The 17,228-nt window shown below is 51.9% G+C and overlaps 1 protein-coding gene across 1 annotated transcript; it reads right to left on the bottom strand.

The window, feature by feature from the left end:
* Positions 1–1,120: 1,120 nt before the first annotated feature.
* Padi6 (peptidyl arginine deiminase 6) lies at positions 1,121–16,067 on the bottom strand. Its single transcript, XM_085838502.1, has 16 exons — positions 16,042–16,067; positions 15,374–15,551; positions 14,618–14,756; positions 13,695–13,762; positions 12,734–12,842; positions 10,918–11,043; positions 9,297–9,472; positions 9,000–9,103; positions 7,897–8,008; positions 6,213–6,320; positions 5,826–5,980; positions 4,856–5,012; positions 4,646–4,769; positions 3,469–3,539; positions 2,568–2,729; positions 1,121–1,484 (listed from the first exon to the last, which is right to left on the bottom strand). The coding sequence occupies exons 1-16, from the start codon at positions 16,065–16,067 to the stop codon at positions 1,251–1,253; spliced, it is 2,049 nt and encodes a 682-aa protein (XP_085694628.1). The 3' UTR covers positions 1,121–1,250.
* Positions 16,068–17,228: the final 1,161 nt, after the last annotated feature.

Here is a 17,228-nt window from a genome sequence, read left to right as displayed (position 1 = left end):
CAAGTTTTAAGAAGCCACATATGTGGGTGTCTACATCAGATGTCTCAAGGACCACGCTGTTAGAGCCCAGGGGCCTACAGCCAAGCTGAGCCTGCTAGGGTCCCTGCAGGGATTTGGTCAGGGACCTCAACAGAAATAGGCAAGTCCCCCAGAAAGAGCCCTGCCAGGACAGGCAGGTGCTTTCCCCGTCCTGGGCTCAGTACTATGGCTCTAGGGATGGATCTAGATGTACAACCATCCAGGAATGCAAGCAGACATGGGAATCTTATCCTCTGTTATGTGTCAGGGTCCAGCCTAAGAGTAAGGGCCACAGCCACAAGGTTCTCTGCAGCATCAATGGTCATCTTGGATTCATTAAGTACAAGTGAGCAAGAAACTGCATGTCACCGAGGCCAGAACATCAAACCCACCCCTATCCCTGAACAGGCCTCTCCGAGTAGCTCAAAGTCACCAAATGGCTCTGCGAGGCCACCGCTGTCGTGGATAGGAATGCAGGGCAGGAAACTTCTGCAGGACAGCTTGGGGTAAGGACCTTCACCCCTGGCTCCATCAGACTGTAAGGCCACATACACCCCCAGCTACCTACAATCCTTAGGGGTGTGGTGGTCATCACTGCTGGCTCCAGACTCTGCTCTACCCTTGACTCAAAGGATCAGAGCCACCGTTTTCAGGTTTGCCAAGGACAGTAGGCACCTACAGATGTACCCGACCCTAGAACCCCACCGCTGTTATCAGGCACAGGCAGTGAGACAAGACACCTGCTCGAGTGGAGACTGCAGGCTATGAGAGACCAGCTGTCTGCCAGGAGGAGGCCATCTCTGCTTAGACCCTGTCTGTAGGGGCGTTGGGGGTGGTCCCTCCCCTCCTCCAGCCCGAGACGTAGCTTAGCCACTTCAAACCCAAAGCATTTTTGAGTTCAGCTATACTTGGGTTATAAACTCAGAACAGCGACTCGGGGCCCCAGCCATTGCAGGATGGGGCAGGTTCCCCTCAGCAGCAACCCCTTCTGCAAAGTCAGGCGGCGTAAAAACATGCGTTCAGAACACCGTGCTTTATTGGCTCTATGGCAAGTTTACACACTTTCTTTTCCCTTTTCCCCTCCAGAAGTGTCAAGCTGGTAGATGTGAAAGACCCTAACTCCCAGCTCTCCGTCCCTTCAACCCAGTGCAACAACAACACTCGCACCCACTACCGATCTATGGCAAAGGCCATCCGTACTGGGGCGGACTGGCCGTGCCGGGGCCTGGGGTTTAAGGGGTCATCTTCCACCACTTGAATGCAAATGGCACCCTGTTTATGATGGCACTGGCACAGACGTCCCCTATGTTGGCCAGGTAGTAGTCAAAATCATCAATGAAGGTGCACTTGAGACCCAGGGGCTCCAGTAATTCACACACTCTCTCTTCTAGGCAGCAGGTGCCCTTGATTTGGGGCCCAAAGGGCTTGGGGATTCCAAGGTTCTTGCCCAACACAATTATCTGCAGCTGTTGAGAGTTAAGATCAAACAGGGATCAGTCCTGAAAAGCTATCCCGTCCTTCCTGCTGGGTGGGTGGGGGGTTAGGGACATAGAATTGGGTTTAGGGAAAACCCACACATCACTCCCTAGGGTTGGCCAGACTGCTAAAGCCTGTGTCTATGTAGGCATCACTCAAAAAAATCAGTCTCCGTGAACTCTGTCCATTTGCTTAGCTTTCCAGTGTGTGCCAATGTTTCTCGGCAAATCTGATCAGCAGCTACCCTTACTTACCACATCTTCATCTCTAGATTTGATGCTCTGTCCTATATATTTGATGCTATGTCCTATATCCCAGCCAACATTTAATAATGCTTTCATAGAGCCGGGTGTGGTGGCACACACCTTTAATCCCAGCACTCGGGAGGCAGAGGCAGACAGATTTCTGAGTTCGAGGCCAGCCTGGTCTACAAAGTGAGTGCCAGGTCAGCCAGGGCTAACAGAAACCCTGTCTCGAAAAACCAAAAAGCCAAAAAGCCAAAAAAAAAAAAAAAAAAGAAAGAAAAAAGAGCTTTCCCAGGGCTGGAGAGATGGCTCAATGGTTAAGAGCACTGACTGCTTTTCCAGAGGTCCTGAGTTCAATTCCCAGCACCACAAGGCAGCTCACAACCATCTGTAATGGGATCTGATGCCCTCTTCTGGTGTGTCTGGGTATTATCTTTGGGGAAAAAAATACTAAAAAAAACAAAAACAAAACAAAAAAACCTTCCCAGGGTGGAGAGAGGTCTCAGCAATTAAGAGCACTGACTGCTTTTCCAGAGGACCTGGAGCTCAATTCCCAGCAACCACATGGTGGCTCACATCTATCTATCATGTGCTCTGGCATGCAGCTGTGGATACATACAGGTAACAGCACTCAAATCTAAAAATCAAAATAAAAATGTGTTCCCTCATGCTCAGCTTGGTTCATTGATGGTCTTTAACCCCTGCACAGCAGCTTTGGTACTAAGCACATGAACCTGGGGGCCACACCCATCCGATAGTCTCGAACTATCCAGGGCCAGCAAGGCACCCAGCAGTGTGGGCTAAGCAGGCATGCCCAGGGGTCCTCACCATGTCGGGGAAGTACGGCCTCGCGAAGAGTTTGGTGCTCTGCAGGTTGGAGGGGACATTCGTCAGCTGCTCCAGGCAGAAGAGCTGCGGGATCAGGATGATGTCCTTGTCCTCCAATCCCAGTTCTGTCTTCAGGAGGGTGCGGTTCAGGCTGATACACTTCTGCAGAACAGAGAAGTGGGGAGGGATAGTAGCGGGACTGTGAACAGATCCCGAAGGAGCCGCTCGTGTCTACACAAATCCAGAAAGGTCCCGGAGAACCATTTGGCTCAAATCTCGTGAGCCAGGAGTTCTGCAGGGCCGTGGGAGCCTTCCCTTATAGCAGGACTAAGGTGGAGTGAATTCAGAGAAAAGGCTGGCATGCAAGAGGCCAGCATCCCTGACTAGTCTTTGCTGGACAGCCACCAGTGTCACAAGGTGCCTTCATCCCTCACATGAGCAGACTTGGGGCTGGGAGGCAGATGGCAGCCTTCAGACCCCAGGTTTTTCCTTTGGGGATCTAAAGTAGCCACTCTCGCCTGCTCAACACACCCGTGGGGCACTTCCCTGCTAATAGCATCACCCTTGGACCCAACGTCAAGGCTCACCCTAGCCCTATACCCCAGCAGGTACCAACCCTGCCAGGGCAGGTGGCACCATGCACGGTGGTATAGTCTATGTCATAAGGACCCAATAAACAGCACCCCACTGTACCCCTGAAGTCCGTGTACTGGGGCTGGCAGCTGTTCCCACCCCTCAGTAGGATCAAAATCCCCCCTGCAAGTCTGGCAGTGCCAATGCCTTAGTGGGGACAGCCCTGCACCCCAGGCTTCATGGGGATAGCCCCGCACCCCAGGCCATCATGGGGATAGCCCCGCACCCCAGGCCATCATGGGGACAGCCCCACACCCCAGGCCATTACCTCAACATAGGCGTTCTGCTCTCGAAAACTCTTGTCAGCCAGGATTTGGGAAATAGTTTTGCTCTCCCTCCCTGTGGAAAGCGACAGGACAGATCAGTGACCGGCTTGACTCCGCAACTGAGTCTAGTGGCTTGAATCTGGTGCTGAACACACTATTCAACACCAGAAAGCCCAGACCCGGGCTCGAGGGAAATAAGCTCGGAGTACGTTAGGATGGTGACATCAGCCTCCACTCGGCTGGGCAGCGGTATGGCGCTACCCACCTAAGTGTGTATCAGGACCCTTCTACACGTGGGCAACAGCTCAAACTTTGTTCCTTGGGTGCCAGCTCCGAGGTGACATGTGCAGCCTTTGCCTTCTGGTTGTTTCCCAGTGACCTTCCGTCACTGTTGACAACTAGGCCCTACCACAGATTTGCTATGGAGTTGAGAGGGGTAGGTTGGCTCGAGTCTCTAACCCAGGTCTAGAGAACCTCCCAATGGCCCCACCTCTCCTTTCTGGGGCAGGTCTTTGTCCCCCCAAGTTCCCATCACATTTCTGTCAGGTGGCCCAGGGCACACAACCTCTGCCAGTCCCCTGTGTTTAAGGAGAATATTCCCTTAAAGGAGACTTGAACATGCTAATGCTATACACTAAGCCCAGTGGCCCCTCACGGAGGCCACACAGCATCACCAGCTGGGGCTATTGAAGCCACTTTACTCTGGCCCATTGCTTCAGGTCTGCCTGGACACTAGGGTGCCCCTCCGGGTGTAAGATGTCCCAACAATGGCCATCCTACCCGCTCTTAGGATTCCGTGCCCTCTCTACCAGAGATGACACATGCACACTCCACAACAGTGGCTCTCAAAAGACATTGGAAAAACATGTTAAAAGTCACAACAGTAGCAAGGTTACAGTTATGAAGTATCAATGAAAATGATTTTATGGTCAGGGGGTCACCACAACATGGGGAGCTGTATTAAAGGGTCGCAGCGTTAGGAAAGTTGAGAACCACTGTTCTAGTGGGTACTAGGTGGTCAGGCAGTGGTGGCACACACCTTTCTCGGGAGGCAGCGGCAGGTGGATCAGAGTTCAAGGCCAGCCTGGTCTACAGAGTGTGTTCCAGGACAGCCTGGGCTACACAGCGAGACCCTGTCTTGAGGTGGGGAAGGCAGGCACTAGGCGGGAGTCACCTTACCGTTAGAAAGAAGCTGTTCTGCTCCAATGTCTTCAAACAGGGTCACGTTCCCATAGCCTTCCTTCTGCTTCTGTTCGAACAGCTCAAAGCAGGCACTGGGGCTGGCCAGCAGCAAGCGGAAGTCCTGGGATAGGAGGCCACAGTCACTCCCCTGCTGTGGGAGTCCCTGGGGCCTCCAGCAGATGCACCCTCTCCGGCTCTAACACCAACCTTCTGGTCATTGTTTTTATCATTGGTAGGGACAAAGCACATGAATTGATCCATGTGACCGGTCATCAGCCAGTCTGAGAAGAGTTCCACAGGGGCCTGCACCTGCTGGGCATACACGAATTCTCGCAGGCCCTTGTTCATGTCCCGGCTCTCAGAGCTGGAAGAGAAAATGGAGACGCCTCTGAGATGCTGTAAAGAGGTGGACTTCATTGGACTGCTCTTGCCAACGAATAGGGTGGCTTTAGAAAGATTCCTTATTCTGGGCCAATGAACTGGCTCAAAGAAACGCCGGTCGCCAAGCCTGGAAACCCATATTGAATCCCTAGGACCCTCATAGTAGAGGGCAGACTCCTGAGAGTTGAGCTCAGCATGTACTGTGGGGGTTCTCATCCACAGGAATAAGGCTTTAAAAAGTGGGGGTGGCCCTTACTGTGACCTAGCGTAAGCCCAGTCACGTGATCCTAATGACTGAACCCAGGCATATGGGATAACTGGTTTGGGAGTTATACTGCTCCCACCCAACCCCCCATGTTTGCGAGTCCTGTCTTCCTGGGCCAACAGCTCTGTTGGATTTAAACTAGAGAATCATGGATGGAGAGATGGCTCAGAGGTTAAGAGCACTAGCTACTTTTCCAGAGGTCCCGAGTTTAATTCCAAGCATCCACATGGTGGCTGGAAACCATCTGTAGGGAGACTTGGCGCCCCCTTCTGGCCTGCAGGCAAACATGCAGTACAGAACACTGTACACATATAATACTATGCCATGTCCCTAGCCCCTCATTCTCAGGTTCAAGTGCCCTTCAGTTTCAAGAAGGATGCAGAACAGATCTGCTCTCGGGGGAATCCGAGAGTTACTGGAACCAGGGTGACGGTCTTTTTCCTTTAAGGCACCTGGGTCACCTGCCCTCAGGTCTCTCTGCTCACCTGGGGTAAAAAGCTGGGTCACCTGCCCTCTGGTGTCGCTGCTCACCTGGGGTAAAAGCTGCCACCAATGAGGACCCTCCCTAGAGGATAGTCTTTTCCCTGAGCCTTGACAGGCGGAGATACCATCAGGTTCCCAATGGAATCCAGGCTAGCCACCCGGTGGTCCTCAGTTTGTCGGATCAGGTAGCCAAAACCAGGGCTCTAGGAGGAGAGCCGGCGGGGGGAAGGAGCATTACCTGGGAGGGGCTGGATGTAGGATCCATCACACCACTGACTGTCGGGGGACTTCTACATCTCCCCTTCCCCTCAGACCACCTGGTCCTCCTCCACTCCCCACCCATGCCCCTTCCCTCATCCGACATCCCAGCAACCCTGGCTCTGAACACCAGGCCTGAGAAGTTGACTATATTCCGAAGCTATCCCAGCTCCACACCAGTGAGTATTTCATGGGGAAGTCTTCCAGCTTGAAAACCCTCGGGGTGTCAAGGATCAATGACACTGTCTTGTGAGGAGCCTGAGTATAGCAGAAAGCCATCTCGTCCTGGGGGCGGGGGGGAGAGAGAGAAAGATGGAGGTTAAATTCTCTCCATCCGCTGCAGGCTCTCTGGGAGCAGCCAAAGACACTAGAGAGAAGCTTTGAAGTCAGCTCCTGCTCAGCCCTCAAAGCTTTGCCCAGAGGCTTTGCTCGACTTGACACTCCACCTTCTGGCTTAAGACTGAGAATCCATGGTCTCCCAACCCACTGTCAGGCCTGCCAGCTCTACTTACAAACCAAGTTAATTGGTTTCTGGTATCTGCCAGCAGGCAGTCACTATGACCTCTGACTTGCCCTGTGGCTTCTAGCAGATCTCCCACAACCAGAGCTCCTTGCATCTCAGCCAAGGGACTGTTTGGGGTGGGGTGGGGCGGGGCGGGGCGGGGCAGGGGAGGGTGTAGACGGGAGGCCCTTTAAGAGCAAGTCTCACGTGGTGGTGCATGCCTTTAATCCTAGCACTGGGGAGGCAGAGGCAGGTGGATTTCTGAGTTCGAGGCCAGCCTGGTCTACAAAGTGAGTTTTAGGACAGCCAAGGCTATACAGAGAAATCCGGTCTCAAAAAACAAAACAAAGCAAGTCTCACATAGCCTTTAAACTTGCTGTCTAGCCGAGGCTGGCTTTGGATTCGTGCTTCCCCGAACTGCCCCTGCCTCCCAGTGCTGGGATTAGAAGTCTGTGCCACCCCCACATCCCAGTCTACACAGTGCTGGGGACTGAACTTGGGACTCTACTAGGCAAGCTCTGAGTTACATCCCTAGCCCTTGACCTTTCAACTCTGGCTTGTACCTTTAAAGTGTCGCCCCCACCTTGCTTTGTGTTGGCTTCTGTACTTTGCTGGAAGGGTTTTGTTTTTGTTTTTGTTTTTTTTTTTAAAGATTTATTTATTGTAAGTACACTGCAGCTGTCCTCAGACACACCAGAAGAGGGAGTCAGATCTTGTTACGGATGGTTGTGAGCCACCATGTGGTTGCTGGGATCTGAACTCTGGACCTTTGGAAGAGCAGTCGGGTCCTCTTACCCACTGAGCCATCTCACCAGCCCTGGAAGGGTCTTAACCCACGGTGCAACTCCTAGCTGTGTCCAATTAACTCCTCATTCCCCCACGCACACTTCCAGGTCAACAGCTCTACCGCTTGAAGTGCTGGTGGCTCCCAGCCCAGCCCCAACAGTGCCTGGCTTATGACCCCATTGGTTTGCCTCCTCAGCTACCCAAATGACCTAATAAAGGCTCTTCTCTCTGTCTCCCTTTCAACGCTTGAGCTCAGCCCTGGCTGGAGTGAAGGCACCTGTCCTTATCTCGAGCCCCTGCTGGTACAACAGTCTTTAGTGAGTGCTCAGATGTTCTTGGAGCCACAGAACCAAAGCCAAGCCAGCGTTGATCCCGACATCCCACGTACCCCGGCTCCAGCATCTGCAGCGGAGCTCTCAGCTGGAATGTTACAACATCTGGAAAGGTTATCCTTGACAGGCAAGCATGCCTCAGTGGTATGCTGGCTCACTGTCAAGGTCATTTTGTGACACGTGCCAAGCCTTCCTGCCCCGTCCCCCCATGGCTAGATCATCCCAGGTGGGTGTCACTTACCTGGAGCCAGTTGCCCTGGCGGTTGGGGTCCTCATAGACAGTTACCACCCGCACTTTGCTCTTCTCGCTCAGCTTGGTCACCGAGTCCACAAAGCCTTGCAGCTGTAGCTCCCTGCCACCAACCAAGAAGCCCACTGTGATTTCAAGGTCCTCAAAACAGTCCTACTCCCTGTCCCAGGGGGAAGGCGAGGGAAGGAGCAACACCTGTCCCCTTACCTCAGCAGGAGTCACTGGCTTAGACTTTTTCTGCCTAGACCATGCTAGACCATGGCTGGTGATGGTCCAACCCTGTTCACACCTTTTGATCACCTCTGTGCATTCTCTTTTTCTATGCTAGTATGGGCTCCTCTGCTCAAACTTTTTTTTTTTTTTTTTTGAGACAGGGTCTCTCTGTAGCCCTGGCTGTCCTGGAACTCACTTTGTAGACCAGGCTGGCCTCGAACTCAGAAACCCACTACCTCTGCATCCCAGGTGCTGGGGTTAAAGGTGTGCACCACCACTGCCCGGCTTTTTTTTTTTTTTTTTTTTAAAGGTTTTTCTGTTACTATGTAGTGACCTGGGACTTTCTATGGAGACTGGTTTGCCTCTTGTCTCCTGAGTGCTGGGATTTCTACACCTGGAAAATATTATTTTATATATATGAATACACTGTAGCTGTCTTTGACACACCAGAAGAGGGCATCAGATGGTTGTGAGCCATCATGTGGTTGCTGGGAATTGAACTCAGGATCTCTGGAAGAGCAGCCAATGCTCTTAACCTCTGAGCCATCTCTCCAGCCTGGGATTTTATGTTTTCATACAGAGCACCAGCACTTACAGATCCACAGTGGATGTCCATGCCTTGGGCACATAGTGAGGCCCGAGGTTGATATCAAGACATCCAATTATACAGACCAGACCCTTAAGGGTTGACTGCACTGGTGAGTCACAACTGAGAAGTGTCCCCACAACTGGTGGGGACTCTAGTTCAGGCTCAACATTGATGCTGACATCGGATGCAACGCTCCAAAGACTTTGAGCCTCCTGGCTGGCCTGGGGGGGGGGGGAAGGAGGGAGAGGAAGGAGGGAGAGGCTAGTGATACACACTTCTTAGGTGCTCTTACCTGCACAGGTAAACCTCTAGAGGCATCTGGGTGCTGGGCATGAAGATATAAGGTGCCACCCGGAACATCACTGTATCCTTATAGAGCGGGGTCTCTGGGATGCACTGCAGTGGAGGATGGGATTTTCATCATGACCTGGCTCCGTCGGTCACCTTTCCCTTTGCAGCCCGCTGTTCATCTATCTGAGCCTGCTTTCTGGTAACACCCCCAGCTGTACCGAGAGCTAGTGTCCTGCCTAGAAGCACCATGGCTCTCGCTCCACCAAGCCCAGGGACTCTGGCTGACCCAGCGGCATACCTGGTTGTGAGTTTTTTCTACTAGGGAGAGGGAGAAGGAGATCAGGCCCGAGAAGCTGGGAGATGGGAATTCCGTGGCTTCTACGTAGAAAATCTCTTTCCCATGGTTCTCAGAGGTAGGCAGGAGATAGACAGGCTTGTTGGGTCCCACCACCAGTTCATACGCAGAGGAGCCTCCTGGGATAAAAAAGGAGGGTGACCGCTCTTGCTCTTACTCTTGCCCCCTTGCTCCCCCTTTCCACATGGTCATGGCTGGCCTCTACTTCTCCACTCTCCTCCTTCTCTGCCTCTGCTACTCTTAACTCTCCTCCCCATGCCCTAAATAAACGATTCTCTACTAAAAATAAATAGAATAAAATGGAGGGTGACCAGCTGTGAAGCTTCGTGATTGATATCGCCGTCCCAACAGGCGAGCACAGCAATCGCACGATCCATCTTGACGTGGGAGTGGAGATCGGAGCCGAGGGCTCAGGACGGTCAGCTGTTAAGAACCACTCAGTACACCAGCACACAATACATGCTTGCATGTGTGCACACAGGCAAGTGGAGGCCGAAAGGTGGCATCTTCAGGCCACCACCTTATTTTGGGGCAAGATCTTTCACTGGCCCAGGAATTTGCCTATTCGACTAGAGTGGCCGATGAGCAATCTTCAAGGTTGCCAACAATGCCCTCCCCAGCTCTGGGGTTCTAGATACATGCCACCCCTCACCTAGACTTCAGCGTGTGCTGGGATCTGAACTTTGGGAATTCATGTTACATGGCAAGAGCTTTCCTGAGTTACCACCCCAGCCTCAGTACCAACATGATTTAAAGGCTTAGGATGGACACAGTGGGAGTCGGGGCTCAGAGCCCACACTCAAGTGTGGAGTCTGAGGGACACTTCGAGTCTATTTTTTTTGTTTGTTTTTCACGACAGTTTCTCTGTGTAGCCCTGGCTGTCCTAGAACTCTCTGTAGACCAGGCTTGGCCTCGAACTCCGAAATCCACCTGCCTCTGCCTCCCAAGTGCTGCTGTGATTAAAGGCGTGTGCCACCACTGCCCGGCGCCATTTTGAGTTTTAATCTTCTGAAAGTTTCACTGAAGTGAGGTCTTAGCTAAGAAGGTGGTTCCAGGCTAGACAGGATGGTTTCAGTGGTTAACACTGACCACACACCTTCCAGAGGAGCCAGGTTAAAGTCCCAGCACCTACATAGATTGCAGGCTCACAACCATCTAACCAAGAATTCCCAACCCTCTCTTCTGGGCCTCTGCAGGCTCACACAGTGCCCAGACAAGCACATAGGCAAGAAACCCACACACAAATTTATGTTTGTTTTATAAGGGATCCTCCTAGGAGGTGTTATCTTGGGGATGTCATCTCTATATGGTGTGCTATCAGCTCAAATGCATTTGTCCTTTCCCAGCTATGGGGCTAGGCATCGTTCAGATGGACTGAATAACCCATAGCGTGTATAAACCTACTCTCGGGTCAAGGTGGAAGCCAGATAAGCCCTTGCAACACACAGATCTGGCCCCACAGCCTGTGATCTGTGACTGTAGCTTCTTCTGGGCACCCTGTTAGAGGTAGTACTGGGCCCACCACCTGGCCGACATGCAGAGGTAGTATAGGGCTGGGACTTACTCTGAGACCAGTAGACTCTTGCCCTCTTCGCTTCTTCCTCAGAGGTATGTAGGATCAACTGGTAATTCTGCAGGATGCTGGTGGGGCCCTCCACAGTTAGAGTCATCTGAGACAGGTTCTGTATTTCTGGGCAAAAGGATGGTCAGAGATTCAGGCCAGCCACCAGGATGGGATAGGGATGGAAATGGTATGGAGTCCTGGTTGCCCAGGCTGGGATGATAGATACAAGCTATAATCTTTAAGGCTTATCTCTCTGCTCCTGGGACACTCCATGGTCAGGGTCCCCCACTCCATCTATGGAATCAGGAGTTCTTACCAGCTTGTGAGGTCAAACGCCCTATCTCTACCTCCCAGGTGGCAGGCGACTCAGCCAGGAAATGAAATTAAGACTCTGCATGGGAGCAGAGGATGTGGCTTAGCTGGTACTGGGCTTGCCTGGCATGCAGAGCCCTTGGGGGTATAATCCCTAGCACTCTGTAAACCGGGTGTGGTGAAACACCCCGTTGTAATTCAGGAGGTAGATACAGAAGTTCAAGGCCAGCCTGGGCTATGGGAGACCATGGTCTCAAACACACGTGTGAAGAGCAGAAAGTTGGTTCAGTGGTTAAGCGCACTTGCTGCTCTTCTGAAGGCTCTGGGTTTGGCTCCCAGCATCTGCTTCACATAGCTTACAACCAACCAAATTTCAGTTTCAGGAGTTCTGCTACTCTAGCTGCAGTGTACACATGCTCACATAATCTCATGTATACACACATATGTAATGAATAATTGTGTTTGGCTTTTTTGGGGGGGGTGTCGGGGTGCAGTTCTCACAGAGACAGGGTTTCTGTGTAGCCCTGGCTGTCCTGAAATTTGCTTTGTAAGACTAGGCAGGCCTTGGAACTCCAAATCTCCCTGCCTCTGCCTCCTAAGTGCTGAGACTAAAGGCGTGCGCTACCCAGATGCCTGGCTATGAACAGCACACTTAAAAAAGATTATATATATATATATATATATATATATATATATATATATGCGTGCACTGTAGATGTTTACAGACACACAAGAGGGCATCGGATCCCTTTACAGATGGTTGTGAGCCACCATGTGGTTGCTGGGAATTGAACTCCGGACCTCTGGAAGAGCAGTCAGTGCTCTTAACCACTGAGCCACCTCTCCAGGCCCCATATAAATAGCATTTTTTTTTTTTTTTTTTTTGGTTTTTCAAGACAGGGTTTCTCTGTGTAGCCCTGGCTGTCCTGGAACTCTCTAGACCAGGCTGGCCTCGAACTCAGAAACCTGCCTGCCTCTGCCTCCCGAGTGCTGGGATTAAAGGCATGTGCCACCATGCCTAGCTATGAACAGCACTCTTAAAAGCTACACACAGCGGGCTGGAGAGATGGCTCAGCGGTTAAGATCACTGACTGCTCTTCCGAACGTCCTGAGTTCAAATCCCAGCAACCACATGGTGGCTCACAACCATCTGTAATGGGATCTGACACCCTTTTCTGGTGCGTCTGAAGTCAGCTACAGTGTACTTAGATATGATAAATAAATCTTAAAAAAAAAAAAAAAGGCTACACACATATCTCTGTATGAAGCTGTATAGACTCTCACCACACAGCTTCAAGGCATAAAATCCTTAGATATGCCAGCAATACCGTAAGCCAGGGCCTTTGTACATTGTAAGCAAATGCTTTTATAGGGAGCAACCCCCCTCCCTCAAAACCTAAAATAAAAAGACTCGGTCATCCACAAGGAAATCAGCTGTGATCTGCATGTGTGCCAAGGGGTGGCCAGAGTTTGAGAGAAGTGGGAACACATCAAGGGCACATACCTCTGGGGCCCTCCTGAAAGGACTGTTCATCAGGCTGGCCTACGGCATTAGGGCTACAATTCACAAGCAGGATGGCTCCCCAGCCGTTCAGACCCCACATCCATCTTTTCTGCAAGTGAAAAGGACATTGAGGTAGAAAGTCAAGCCAACCCTCCGTCTCTCATATTCAGCTTTGTCATCACAGGCCCTGGGGACCCTGGGGAGCCAGGGGACACCGATTGAGAAAGATGACCTGCGGGAACAGAAGGCTACCGGATGGATGAAAAGACAAATAAAGGTAGCAGGTTGCTTTTGTTTCTGGAATGCAGGGACAGAGGCACGCTGCAAGGGCCATGTCCCACCAGAGGTCCAGAGATGGCAGCTGGCAGCTATAACTGACTACTTAACCAAGCCCATGCCTCTGGACACCTGGCTATTTTTTTTGGTTGGTTTTGAGACAGCCTGGCTATGTAAAAGCCAGGAATGGCACTAAACTCTCCATCCTGCATCAGACATCCAGGAACAGGGAGGAATGACAGGCAGCTGCCACCACATCTGACTCCATTTTGTTTTGAGACCGTATCATATCTACTATATAGCCCAAGGGGGCTTGGAATTCCCTATGTAGCTCTGAGAATGGTCTTCAAACCCCAGTCTTCCAGCTTTTATTTCTGGGACACTGGGATTAAAAGAACACATACATACCATACACACCAGGCTAAGTACACATGCATGCACACCTATACACCATGTCTTGCTAGGCTCATACCCACACCTTGCTAGGCACCCACACATATACACACCCCTTGCTAGGTGCACACAACCTAGCTGTTTTTCAGTAGATCACAAGTTTACTTCATCGACCCCGATTTGTGGTATATAGTGGAGAGACTTGGATACCCCAACAGTCAGATAAACATGGGCTGAGGCTTAGGGATGGCTCCCCTGGGTCCTGCCCCCTCCCTTGACCAGGCAGCCTCACCTTAGCTTGCTTATCACATGGCATGTCCAGTTGTCCATCTCGATAGATGTCTGCCTCCAGGGAGACCTCTGAAAGGGAAGGAAGGGTCTCAGAACCTGGCCTGCTAACGGCACCCCCGAAGCTCTGGCGACCCTTGCCGGACATGGTTGGTAAAAAGCCTAACTGAGGTATCTTAATGTCAAGTATTGGACTGGAGAGATGGACTGGAGACACACGGGTTAAGGTGTCAGATCTCATTACAGATGGTTGTGAACCCCACCATGTGGGTGCTGGGAACTGAATCAGGACCTCTAGAAAGCATCTAGTGCTCTTACCAACTGAGCCATCTCTCCAGCCCCGCCAAAATAAATGTTTTAAGTGTAGGATTTTATATTGGGCTGTAGCCATAGCTGTGCTGGGCCACAGGTTGGACACGCTAGTTAGAGGTAGTGTCGTCAGAGGCAGGCAGATTCTCATGAGTAAGTCAGGGAGGGAGTCATCCACAGTGGCCACCTGATTCTTACAAAGCAGCTTCAAGATGGGGCTGGAGAGAGAGCGCTCAGCTGTTGTCCCTTACTGCTCTCTCCCAGGGGATCCGAGTTCCCTTCGTGGCATGCCGCAGCTTGTGTCTCATAACTACCTGTACCTCCAAGTTCCAGGGCATCTGATGTCTTTCCCCTGCCCCCCCCCCCACACGGAGATCTACGAGATGACATAGTAGTGGACCAGACCCAGCAGCAATGAGAATGAGGAAGTGGGGGCAGGTGACTCAAGTTCTGGTTGTTGCTAAGTGAGTGAATGTCAAGGGAACAGGTGCGTGGATATCATCTCAGGGCCAATAGAAAGCATCTTCTACACAAGGAGCCTTTTCCTTGCTTCACAAGACCTGCCCTGCTCTCCAGAGGAACGCCGGGTGGGCCTCAGCTCCTAGAGGGAAGACTCACCGATGCCAGTGAGAAACAGCACAGCTGTGGCCGTGGGGACATCTTTGTCAGGACAGAAGTAGGAGACCAGCACCTGTGGAGACAGCCCAGAGCCATAGACTGGGTGTAAGCCTGTGACCCTGGCTTTGTGTTTCAGCAGCTAACCTTCCAGTGACCCACTATGAGCTGACCCAGGGGCCATAACCACTTAGGACATTTAAGAGTGTGTCTTGCCAGGTGCTGCACATTTTTAATCCCAGTCATTAGGAGGCAGGGATAGGAGGATTGTGGGAGTTCGAGGCCGGCCTGGTTTACAAAGGGAGTTCCAGGATGGCCAGGGCTACACAGAGAAACCCTGTCTCAAAACCCAACAAAAACAGTGTCTCTTACTAAAGTCGTTTGCCCTGGCTTGGAGCTTGCTCTGTAGCTCAGGTTAAGACCTCCAACTGCTGATCCTCTTCCTGGTTAATTGGGCTTAATAGGTATGCGCTGCTCAGCTCAGTGTACAACACTGGTTCTGGCCCGACTCAAGATACAGTGCTTACCCAAGTGAGCCACTCGCTGAAGGAAACTGCCTTCCACAGACACATAGATGGGCAGGTTCCACCCACTCACCATCCCTTAACTGCCTTTCTCTCCCTGCCCACAGACAGCTGCAGCTGGGTCTGCCTTGGGTAGGCAGGCCTGTTGCCAATGGCCTTCAGCTCGGCTTGCCAGCTTCCACATTGAGATCACCTGGGTAGGTTAAAGGTTACCCCTCTCCCCTCCATGGCTCACCTTGTCTTCGTCCACAGTGGAGCTGGGCGCCACCATCCTCACCAGTGCCTCTGTGGGATGGTTCATTGGCCTCCAGACAATAGCATCCTCTTTGTCAGCGATGACGGAGCTGGAGATGTGGATCAAGATCCTGGGGGAACCACGGATGGTGAAAGACTTGCACTTGTCCGGTGCACACCTGGTTTGAAGGAGACAATACAGGTTAGGAGACTCACCAACCGATGAGGCAACAGGGTTCCAGGACAGCCCCCGATCTGGAGTCTGCATCCATCTTACGGGATTGAGGAGGACCCCCAGAACCTCCACTCCTCTCATGATGATGTCCCACCCCAACCTCCCGCTCCCGCAAAGCCTCCTTGTGAGGATCACATCTTCATTTTACATACAAGCCTCAGCTTCACACGCATGGAGTGAGCAGATGCCAGAACTGTAAGACACAACCCCCGCCTACTCAAGGCCACCTTCGAAGCTAACAGGGATCTTGCAAGAGGCAAAGAAAGCTATAAGTCAGCATCCAGAGTTGGGATGGGAGGGCTCTCAGAGACCAAGCCAGATTTCCCTGGGGTCAGTCAGTTCAGCTGAGAGTGCTAACCTAGGACTCCTGGGCACAGGGACTCTGCCCAGACCCTCCCTTCTCATTACCCCTACAGATACCCGCTAAGGCTTACCCACTGATGTCCAAGGTGATTTCCATGCCTACCATGCAGAGGGCATGGGTGGGGTTGACCAGAGACAGGCTGAGAGTGCTCTGAAAAGACATGGCTGGACTTACCAAGTTAGCCACTGTCTTCAGTCCTTACCCACCAGAGTAATTGCCTAGGACGCTGGGGCTTCCTGGCCTTCCTCTTTAGTAGGGGTAAGGACCACCCCCCAGCCCGCCCCCTTGTTAAGGGTTCACAGGTGAGCCTGGAGGAGGAGGAGGTGGGGGGGGGAGGGTGAAGGGTGAAGGGAGAGATCCTTCCACTCAGCATCAAAGTTTTAGCAGCTGCTGCCTGTAGACCCTGCAGCCCTAGGAAATTGGAGTCTAACAGCTTGGGGCTCTGCCCTTCCCACTGGTCTGGGTGCTACATCTCAAGATTATGGGGGAGTCTTGGTTCTAGGACAGTAGCTCTCAACCTGTTTTGGCCTCAAGGCTGGGATGGTGGTGTCATACATCAGATATCCTGCATATTATGATTCATAACAGTAGCAAAATCACAGTTATGAGGTAGCAACGAAATAAGCTTATGGTTGGGGGGTCACCACCTGTTTTAAAGGGTCGCAGCACTAAGAAGGTTGAGGACCACTGTTCTAGGATGTGTGCTTCTCGGCAGCTAATGGGGGTACTTGGTAAAGTGCTATGTTACAAAAGTGTCAGGAAGCTATAGCTAGCTCTGCAAATCCCTGACCCTGGCAGGCAATCTGCATCCTTTTCCCGGGTGATAACGATGATAAGCCAGTCAGCCACAGCTGTGTCTCTTGTTAGCATCAGGGCGGGTAGGGTGGGGGATGGGCAGCGGGAGTTGGTGCATGGGCTAAACCTGTGCAGCCCGGCTTACAGCTGTTATCCCTCTAGGCTGACCTCTGACCTTCACGTGCACTGTGGTGTGAGAACACACACACACACACACGAAGCAGAAAGGAAATTGTATATCTACTGTGCAGTTCAAAACTGCTAAAATAGAGATTGGGGGGGGGTCAGCGGTCAGCATTCTCGTGCCCTGTGAGTCGCTGAGATGACACATACATCTGTAGGTTCATGGTCTCTTCAGTATTGGCATTCCTAGATCAGACTACAAAGCCACACATGGTAGTCCCTGCCTGTCACCTGTTCAGCACCCACACTGAGGCAGGAGGATTTCTGTGAGTTTGAGAC

The sequence above is a fragment of the Mus caroli genome, unplaced genomic scaffold (genome assembly GCF_978045245.1).
Source record: "Mus caroli unplaced genomic scaffold, Mus_caroli_1 scaffold_6, whole genome shotgun sequence".
In the NCBI taxonomy this organism is placed as follows: Eukaryota; Metazoa; Chordata; class Mammalia; order Rodentia; family Muridae; genus Mus; species Mus caroli.
The sequence above is the reverse complement of the archived record's forward strand: the minus strand, read 5'-3'. Positions and strand labels throughout refer to the sequence as shown.